This window comes from Sorghum bicolor, chromosome 6 (genome assembly GCF_000003195.3).
Source record: "Sorghum bicolor cultivar BTx623 chromosome 6, Sorghum_bicolor_NCBIv3, whole genome shotgun sequence".
In the NCBI taxonomy this organism is placed as follows: domain Eukaryota; kingdom Viridiplantae; phylum Streptophyta; class Magnoliopsida; order Poales; family Poaceae; genus Sorghum; species Sorghum bicolor.
Genome location: NC_012875.2, coordinates 50,626,379 through 50,637,121, shown reverse-complemented (window position 1 = coordinate 50,637,121; position 10,743 = coordinate 50,626,379). Strand labels below are relative to the sequence as shown.

The 10,743-nt window shown below is 45.7% G+C and overlaps 2 protein-coding genes across 2 annotated transcripts; one reads left to right on the top strand and one right to left on the bottom strand.

The window, feature by feature from the left end:
• On the bottom strand, positions 1,797–4,497 carry LOC110436497. Its single transcript, XM_021463623.1, has 6 exons — positions 4,437–4,497; positions 4,144–4,346; positions 2,679–2,783; positions 2,399–2,600; positions 2,121–2,338; positions 1,797–2,035 (listed from the first exon to the last, which is right to left on the bottom strand). The coding sequence occupies exons 1-5, from the start codon at positions 4,495–4,497 to the stop codon at positions 2,322–2,324; spliced, it is 588 nt and encodes a 195-aa protein (XP_021319298.1). The 3' UTR covers positions 1,797–2,035; positions 2,121–2,321.
• Positions 5,188–7,772, top strand: LOC8064468. Its single transcript, XM_002448114.2, has 5 exons — positions 5,188–5,348; positions 5,450–5,697; positions 6,160–6,318; positions 6,412–7,372; positions 7,458–7,772. The coding sequence occupies exons 1-5, from the start codon at positions 5,244–5,246 to the stop codon at positions 7,530–7,532; spliced, it is 1,548 nt and encodes a 515-aa protein (XP_002448159.2). The 5' UTR covers positions 5,188–5,243; the 3' UTR covers positions 7,533–7,772.

Sequence of the window (10,743 nt, the reverse complement as noted above, 5' to 3'; positions counted from 1 at the left end):
TACACCATTACTAATGTACCTGTACGGGCTGCTAAAGCTTGGAATGTTACTTCATGCCTACTTCCTTCCACAACCATTTCATGTTATACTCCAGCGACACGCTAAGGTGTATCCAATGTGCTCCACGCAGCACACACAAATTTCTTAACGGTAGAAATAAGATGTCGGTCTCTATTCATCATGCATCCCCAACTCGAACAATCAATTCGTTTTCAGCAACCAGCAGAATGGGGAGCTTACCTGGGCAATAATGTCGGAAGCAGGCAATGACTGCGCGGAGAGCCCCCCACGCACCAAGTCGCCTCAGCCTCAACCTCAACTCCAGGTAGTCAGCTGCTGGTGATTCGCCGATTTCTGCTCTACGACGGCCGAAACAGAGGGGAGAGTGGCGGCGAGCAGAATCGAAGAGGCGGCGGTGGCTGGTCGGCCGTTGGGTGGCAGACGTGGCACTGTGGAAGGCGTGGTGGTGGGGTCGGGCGTCCGGGCGCGTGAACCGGCCGGCGGCATCGAGCTCGAGCCGATCGGAGCGGCAACCCGCGACCGGTTGTGGGGTCGGGCGTCGGGGCTTTGGAGGTGTGCGATTCAGGGCCTTTTACATATTTACCATCGTAACTATAGCCTTCACCTGATTCTCACTTTTAAAATACATCATACATATTTACCATCTTTTAATGACAACTCTTACATTTAGACCATATTTGCACATCTGTCAGCCCAAGCTGACTGATATAGTGGTGCTAACTCAGCATGGGCAGGCAAAATGACGACACTGCCCCTAGCCTCATTTTCTTTCAAAAAATCATGGTAAAAAAATCATGGTACCTTAACGTTCGAAAAATCATGGTCAAAGACTCACTTGAAATCAAGGGTATTCAGTTGAATACCTATTATTTTTTGCTAATAAAAAGAATCTATAGTGTACTATGCATGCATGTGTTTGTTTTATTTTTTAATAAAAAAAAAGAGGTCAGGGCAGCATCGTCCTTTCTCCTACCCGTGCTGACTCAGCGCCACCGTGTCAGTAGACCTAGGCTGCCACATTACAAATATGGTTCAAATGAAAGAATTGTTGTTTAAAGATGATAAATATGTATGACATATTATAAAAATAAAAATCGGATGAGAGGCCACTATTACGATGGTAAATATGTAAGAGGCCCGCGATTCCGTTGCTAAACAGTAGTTAGTTTGGTCCCTTGGGGCCGGGGCGCTGGGCGAGCGGTCTTGTGCGGGGCCGGGGGACTGCGGCTTGCGGGAATGCGAGTGCCCCACGGCCACGACCGACGAATCGATCCGCCATGCCCAAATTTCAAGCTTAAAATTCGCATTAACCTAACCCCAGAAACCTCGCGATTTTCAGTTTAAAAATTTTGGAATGGCGCCCACCAAATAAAACCCTCTTTTATTCTTAACTAGGTAGCGTGCCCGTGCGTTGCTACGGGACAAAAAACTTTTATGTTAAAAACACATAGATCGCACCATTAGTTTCATGCTCATATGATGTTTCTAATGCATCTTCAAGTTGATAGTGTAGAAAGATATGAGTATCTAACAAACCAAAAAGGCATATTTATTTCTTCCAAAAAATCACACGGTACCCTTGATCTATCTAGAACTATATAACTGAAAAATTGATATATCTATCTCTATGTAAAGTTCGCATATAGAAATTTGTTTGTCCAATAACCTCCTAAATCTATAAAATTGTGGCATAGTTAATAAAAGCCCAAGATATTTTTAATAGCATTAGTAAGTTGGTAACAAAGGCAAATAGATCAACAAATATGCAACGCAGGGAAAAAAGAGCACATCGGTAGCATACATTCATACCACAAGAATTTTGTTTTGTTACAATCCAATTCAAGATACAATGCTAATTCAAGACCATGGATTCCAAACTAAACTATGATTTGCAAGCATGCATGATCTCAGAAGAAAACTCAACGGAACAACTTCAGTCACCTAGTAACCTCATAGTTGTCTTTCCTTTCTTCACTTCACACTGCATATCCATCACCACCTATATCTGAAAAGCCTTGATCCCCAAAAAACAAGTTATTAATCAGTCATGCAATGACATTGCAAGATTTGCATGGAACAATTATGGCCAAGTTAGTTACCAGCTTGGAGAAGATCTGATAGCTTCCTATTCGTTGATGAGAGCATGCAAAAGCTCCGGTCTTCTCCTAAAGAGCACATAATAGCAAAAATATTATCTTGACATGCCTGGACACAAATAACAACAGCTTTATAGCCCTCAAATTCGTGAATTCACCAGGTCCTTTCGAGCCAAGATTGCGACGATCCCACATTCAGACAGATCACCAGGTCCTTCTGTCTGTTTCAAGTGGCTTATCAAGATCAACAGTTGATTCGACTGGACACTGCTTGAAATTACCTTTTTCAAGGTTGTTGACTAAATTTGTTAAATTCCCAGGCTGAAGCTCAATACTGGCAATAGTGGGCCTAGGTGTATCAATATTGGAGTTAAGATGGTGGACATTGCATAAGGACTGATGATTGTCGTGTTTCTTGATACCATTCTGCTCCACTGATGATGATGCAGCCATAGATTGGATCTCTGGGTCCACTTCTCTAAGCTGCATGTAAAACAACAGGTTGGTAGTATTTTGGGGAGACCTCCAATTTTTCATTTTAAAAATACCTTTGCAACTTACCAATTCCAAAGAAGACTCTGGTAGTGTAGGTTTCTTGATACAAATAAAGTTTTGAATATCTTGTCTAAAAGGCATAATTATATCCCGAATTCCAGAGCTTCCAACCTGCAAATTTTACACTCTAAGTAACATATACCTTGAATCTGGAAACTGGGAATGACTTAATGACAACCAAATTGCAAAATGATGTAGTTTTGGAAGACAATAAACAAAATTAAAAAACGCTTGAAGATTGTTTCACAAATGATAAGACAAGCTACACTTGAATCACAAAGAAGCACCAATAAGCAGTAGCCGGTAGCCACATACATGTAAAATCTCCACGGTAGGTATACATGACTTCTTATGCGATGAATTACAAATAAGATGATATCATTATCTTTAGGCACTAAATAGAGCACTTAAACAATTTCCTGGTAAAGCAATGCAGTAATTCTTTTTAAAATCGGAATCATATATTTTTTCTCTCGAACTATGCATGAGTGCTGTGTCATTTCATTAATTAAGAAGAAAAAGGTGAATAATACAAGGGATAGATGCAGAATGCCTTCTCCCAAACCCAGCACATGCATGCCCAGCAGGGGATTAGCTAAAGACGCGCCACCAATCACTACAAACAACCACTAACAGCACCTCTGCTATATAGGACTAAACGACCATGTCATGGAGACAAAATAAAATGAAAGACCCGACTAATACACGGCTGTCCATAAGACCAGCCAACAACTCCGCTGAATGAACTTACACGCTGTCATCAGCTTTACATCCAAAGAGCTGCAAGATGGGCATCGGCAAACTTTGATGAAGTACACTCCACAATTTTAGATCGAACCCGCACTTTTGATGAAGTACACTCCACAATTTGAATATCATAATGACGAACAAATCAAAAAATGATTACACATCATATGATCACTCTTGAATCATCAATAAAAATTACATATTCAGTTACTTGTTGAAGATAATCTTTGAATCAGTTTAGATGAAAATGGATAATTTCAGTTTCTATCATGAAATGAAAATGCTACAGATCTATCACAATTGTTTTTCTTTCAACCTATTGTGACAGATGACATTGGTCAACAAGAATAGCTTGTGATCAGATACACTGTCCAGATTATTAAGTTTTCAAAACAAAAATGATATCTGTTTATTCGTTTATCCTCACTAAACACAGGCTTCACAGTTTTAGTGAATTTCCCTGCCCTAGCACAAAGTTTCTACCAATCACAATTGACAACTAAACCAGGACAGTTTCAACTGAAACAGAAACCAAGTGGCTACAACAAATAACTATATAGCTTCCTTCAAATCGTTCCAAAAGTGACGGGGTAAAATAATCAACATTAACAGAAATGCAAGCTCTTCACGTAATAAAATGGATAGACAAATCAGAAGTCAGAAACACCCACATCGAAAATGCACATGGTTGCATAGGCTCTAAAGGGATCCCGGCTCTAAATACCTGCTCGGTGAGCTCAACCAGCAAGTCCTCGCAAGAGCGGACGGCGTCAACCCTAAGAATCTTCGACGGAGGTGGCGCCACTGCAGCAGCACCTTCGGCGGCGTCGGCGAAGGTTCCATGCTTCTCGAGGCCCCGGAGCGCCACCCGCTCCCGCACGGAATCTGGGGCGCCGATGAGGTACTCAGGCGAGAGGTCCACCAGCGCTGGCAGAGCATCAGGAACCCTAGGTGAGAGAACGAAGGAGTGAAGGAGAACCGAACGCGCGACACACGTGATCAAGGCTTGTAGCTTACTCTTTATTACGGAGAAAACGATGGCCTCATCGGCAGCGAGGGCATCAGCGACCGAGGGCATCAGCGGGGGGTGCGGGGCGCGGTCACCGGCGTGCACGCAGCCAGCGGGCTCGCGGCGACACCGGCGCAGCTGCTCCGGCAGCGGGCTCGCGGCGGGGGGCGTTGCGGCGAGGGGCGTGCTCACGGCGGCTCGCGGCCGGGGGCGCGGCCACCGGCATGCGCGCGGCCAGCGGGCTCGCGGCGGGGGGCGTTGCGGCGGGGGGCGCGGCCACCGGCGTGCGCGTGGCTAACGGGCTCGCAGCGGCTCGCGGCGGGGGGCGCGGCCACCGGCGTGCGCATGACCAGCGGGCTCGCGGCGGGGCTCGGCCACCGGAGATCGAGAGGAGCAGAGGCAGCTGCGTGGCTCGGCCATGGAGATCGAGATGCGGGGGGCGTGGGGCGCGGATCGAGAGGAGGGAAACCAGGAATGGCGAGAGAAGGGAAGGCGCTAACCGCAGCGACCGAGGGTGCGGGGGCGATAACCGCGGGAGGGGGGTGGGGCGATTAGAGCGAGGGCGGGGCGATTAGGGTGGGGGCTGACGATGACTTTCGGGTGTTTTTAGTTATAGAGATAGAGATAAAATGAAAATTCAAACATCAGATCGGGACCCTCCAACAAACCCCGCGCCCTCGCTGGCCTCCACGGCAACGGTCAGATTCCCCCACGAATCCAAAGCCAAGCAGCGACGCCAAAACATCCCCTTCAAATTCCACGGAATCAAATCCCCCCTCCTCCCGCACGCATCTCCAGAGCCCGGGGCCGGATCCATGGGTTGCTTCCTCGCCTGCTTCGGCGGCGACGCCGACCGGCGCCGGCGCCGCCGGAAGTCGCGGAGGCAGTCTCCCGCGAGGTCTCCGCCGCGGTCGATTCATGTGAGGGCTCTCGCAGACTCGGGCATCCTTTCCTACGCCAGGCCCGTGGTGCCGGCGGGTTTCTTACTCTGATTGGGCTTTGGGGGGGTTTTGTCGCGCAGGTTGCGGTGGCCCGCGAGGCGGCGGATGTGGTGGTGAAGGAGGTGTCGCCGCCGTTGCGCGGGGCGAAGCCCTCGACGCTGGCGGAGGCCGTGGAGGTCCCGGACGAGGCGGTCGGCGAGGCTGCGGATGTGGCGGCGAACGACGAGTCGCTGCTGCTGTCCAAGGAGGTGAAGGCTTCAACGACGCCGTCGGCTGTGGTGGCCGCGGATGAGGCGGTCACCGACGCGAGCCCCGTCGAGGAGCTCAGGTGCGTCTAAACTCCAGTGCTTCGATAAACTATTTGCGCGTGCCTTTAGTGTTTACCTGCTCGTGCGAGTGAACAATGTGTTTAATGTCTGGGAGGAACCGAGCTGCTGCTGTTGTGCTTGCTAAAATGCTAAATAGAGTAACTAGAGCTGTGCTATTCATCAATTCATTTCATAGATGGAAGCCTCTCGCAAACTCGCTGTATGGGTGCCACTGCTTGGGAATCAAATCAACTGCTTGCCCACAGATTTATGCTGTAATTCTATAGAGAAGAACTATAGTTGTGCCATTCATCAAGTCATGGTTGCAACCTGCAAGCCTCATGCTGTCTACCCATCAGCCCGTAGGTGCCAGTTCCTCGCAGCCAACTGCCTTCCTGCATACTTTATGTCTGCTTTCCATATTTTGCAGTAATTTGCCTGTACTGCTGTGCTTCTCAGTTCTTACTTTGATTTGTTTACAGGGATTTGAGTGAGCAAAAGGTGTTAGAGAAGCAAGCCGCACCATCACTCTCCCCAGTGAAATGTTCTCCTATTGTGGCAGCAGCTGTTTCCCCACAGGATTCAGTGGAGTGTTCTCCTGTTGTGGCAGTAGTAGTTTCAGCTCTGGATTCAGATCTCAGGTATTCGAAGGAACTAGTGTATTCTTTTTATATCATTAGTGATGCAGTCTACGTGATCGTGACTGTTAATAAACCATCTCTCATGTTGTGTAGGGAGGTGAACGAACATGGCAGTCGGAGCAGTGGCAAGAAGAAAGTAACGTTCGACATGAATGTCACAACATATGAAAATGCAGTACCACCTGACCAAGAGGAGGAACCACCAGAGGAAGATGAAAACTATGTGCAGAATACTGTTGTTCTTCCAGAGAATCATCGTTACCGGAATTGTTCTGACAGTGATGATGATGTTGGAGATGAGTATGCTGAGGATGATGTCTATGGTGATGATAGTGATGAAGATGAGGAGGATTTTCTGGACTGCAAGATTGATTTGGTTGATGAGGAGGAGGAAATTAGAACTGAAGAGAACAAGCAGGAGTCTCACGAATCCCTATTCTCACTGTCAATGTCTAATGATCAGCAAAATGACCAAGAAGTTGTCAGTCCTGCACCCAAGAGCAGTGGTACCTCTGTAGAGGCAGAGAGCCCTCTAATTGCGACAAAGAAACTCCGTGATAGATGCCAGTATGTTCATCCTGTGCTAAACCCGGTTCAGAATCTGTCACAGTGGAAGAAAGTCAAGAGTCTCAAGGCCCAACCAGTGCATGGTAAATTGTTCGATAAGGAGAATGTAAACATAGTGCCAGATGTAGGTCCAAGCCCCAGCATATCGAGCAAAAAGGAAATTTCTCTGGACGCTAGCCTCTCTACCTGGTTGGTTTCTTCTGAAAACTCAACAGTGGACAAGGTGCAAAGCAAATCTCCTTGTTCCATCTCGTCAGTAAACCGAGATGAAAGGCCTATCCTGGGTGCTCAGACTGTTGATGACCTGAAGCAATCATCGACTGCATCATCTCCACAAAGATCTCCAAGAACTAACCGTGAGGGGGCTCCGATCTTGGGTACAGTTGGAAGTTACTGGCATTGCACAGAGCAGGACAATGAGTACTGTTCTTCTAGATCCAATTCAGGAACTAATGGGATTCCCAATTCAACAAGCAAGTACAGAGAGGTACGCTAAGCAAGCCAAGTCAATACATTCTTTGGATTGCTGGAACACTTTTGTGATCTACCTGTCCTTCGGTGGATTGTTGCAGGACAAAAGGGTGAACTGGCACTCGACTCCCTTTAATGTCAGGCTGGATAGGGCTCTGAAGAAAACTTCTGCTTGAATGAACTGTTGTTGTTTATTCAGTCTTGAATGGATTGTATCTTCACTCAGCATGGCCTTGCAATACACGATAGTGGATAGTGCCTATTTGTTTAGTCTAGTAAGTAGTTTTCATGTGCCAATTCGACTGCATTACATTGGGGTTGATATGTACGGTAACTGTCCATGCTGCCGGCGCTGGAAAGTTGTTTGTTTGCGTATGTCCTGACTAGGGATGAAAACGGTACGGATATTTTCCGACCGTATTCGAGACCGAATTCGTTTAGAGAGGTTAAGATCTGTCCGTATCCGAGTCCGAATAGTCAACATCCGATACCGTATCCGTATCCGAATACTTAAATCGTATATTTATGATGTCGACATCCAATTGTATCTTATCCGACATTATTGGTATTATCCGTATTCGAATCCGAATCCGACCAGAATTATGAAAACAAATATGATATCAATGATATCCGTCCGTATCCGATCCGTTTTCATCCCTAGTCCTGACCGTCTGTTTGCTAAGCACAACATGTCACCTTGTATCACGCTTAAAGTTACGCAATTTTGGTCCTAAAGCCAAATTATATGACAAGACTGAACCCAAATCAATCATAGGACCGAACTGAAACCAAACCAACCCATCTTGTATAAGTCTTGACAATAGATCCGAGACAACATATGGTACAAGCAAGTCTGCCAAAAAAAAAAATCTTATTTTCTATTCACTGAAAAATGCAGCACTATACCCATAAATGATTGTCTTTCATCCATTAAGTACAAGAAAATCCAAAAGAAGACCCCAAAATTTCTATGCGTACTGTGCCCATAAATGATTTTCATACGAGGGTAGCCTTTGCTAGTTTTAGAACAAAGGAATGTTCAAGTACGTGCTTTAACTATGAATTATGTAAAAATTGTTCCCTCCATTCAAATTTATAAATCATTTTGATTTTCTAGGTACATAAATTTTATTATGTATCTATACATAGTGTCCGTCAAGGTGCATAGTAAAAACCATATATAGCTTAAAAACCAAAATGGTCTATAATTTATCACGACAATATAATTAACTGCTATAGACATGCAATAAATGCAATTTCTAGGGTGTACCGGTTTTTCTAAAGAAGAATATGGTATTACAAATCCATAGATCTCATATCTAGAAAGTAATTATGTGATGCCTTGGGTTGACATGCATGTCCTAAGAACACATTGATTCATTGTTAATGTTATATATCTAAAAAAGAATATATTAATTTGTTATATTATTATCTAAAAAGAATGAATGCATTGATTGAGCTAATTAATCAATTAGATTAGATCCTCATTTGACTTTGAGCAATCAAAATTTTCCAATCCATGATAGCCAAACCTTGGTCACGGCTCTATATATCTATGCATGCTATCCCAGGACTGTAAGACACCAGGTAGTAAGTAGTTTGATAGCTTCTTTTCTCTAGCTATTTACTTCTCTACGACAATGTCGACCCCATCAATGGTTGTTGTAATGGCAATGTTGCTTATGGTAGCATCTACAACACACTACGACCATCTCGCGCAAGCCTATGCTCCTGCCCCTCATCACCATGCAGCCGCTCCAAGTCCTCGTCACACTCCGGCACCTGCACAGCCATCAGGTTCTCATGGTCATGGCCTCGATGGCCATCACACATCGGCATCAGCGCCAAGTCATCATGGTCACCATGCACCAGCATCGGCGCCAGGTCATCACGCACCAGCATCCACGCCAGGTCATCATGACTATCGTGCCCCAGCACCGGTACATGTTGACCACCAAGTGGCTCACGCTCCAAAACCGCATCATCCTCGTCATCACACTCCCGTGCCCGCTCCTGCTCATGGTAGCCGGTCCGGTCAGAGCTCCTACTAGTCTCTAGATGCAAATGATTGTAATATGTGTGGCAACAATAAACAACAATATTTACATCTTAGTTATCTTTTTTATATTCTTGCTATGCCTAGCCTAAATGGAGCTACACTTTTGTTGTTTACGGTTACACACCTCTTCCTACACAGTGGCGGAGGGTGAAGTAGAATCAAGGAGGGGCTAATTTTAAATGGTGTTACTGTAGCTATGACAGTAGTAGTGGCAGACATGCACGACTTCCCATCACTAGCCTTTTCTACTTCTCTCCGGTCAGTCATAGCTGAAGGTAATACTAGGGATGTACAAGTTCACTTGTTTTTATCAGAGATAAAGGCTTTCTTAGGGATTGACAGACTTGTTCACTGATTTTTGTCAGAGGCAAGGGGGGCGAACGCCCCGTTTCGCCTCTACGAGGCTCCGTCAGTGTTCCTACACCCTCAATCTCATAAAAGAATGTACCTCTCACTTCTAGAAGAGTCAAGCCTGCCTGGAGATGTTGTCTCGTCAGATCTACCTCGGTATGGGCTCGAACACCACGTGGTAGGTCGAGTCGTCTGCAAGGCGCTGCTGGTTGCTAAGCCTACATCACCTGACTAGGAATGACAATAACATGATGAAGGTATTGGTAGAAAATCCCTTCCAAGAGAATATGTGAGCAAGTAGCCATGTTAAGCCATGTTTGTTTGATCCCAAAACTAAGGGGATTGGAAGGATTGAGGGGGGTTAAATCCTCCACAAGTCAAAATCCCATCAACCCCCTCCAATCCCTTTCATTATGAGAACAACCTAACAAGGCCTTTGAAAGGTCCCTGTTTGGTTTTGGTAATTGAGTGACAACTTAGGTGGACTAATAGTATTTATATGAGATATACAGGAGATTAGTCCACAGGTGATGATGTGATGAAGGAGGAGCTCATTGCACATGAGACATGACATGGAGTCATGTGACCAAGGTGGAGAAGATCAAGATGAGGCTTGGCTCGATGGACTAGTTGCAAGTGTGGAGGGCAAGTAGAGGCTTTGAAGTGAGGGACCGCATGTGACGGTGAAGCTTGAGCAAGACTTGGCGCCGATGGACCAAGGCAATGGTGAAGAGCAAGTGAGGTCAAGATCGATGAACCAATACGGTCATGTGATGATATGAAGTGGATCATATCATTTGCGATTGGTTGGTGCATGTGTTGCATCAACATCGAAGGAGATGGAATGAAATACGCAAGGCAAAGGTATAACCTATAGGGCATTTCATTTCACAGGTCTAAGTTGAGTAGAGAAGTGCTTGACCGGATTTAGGATAGATAACCGTACTATAAAGAGGGGAAATCTTTAGTTGCAATGG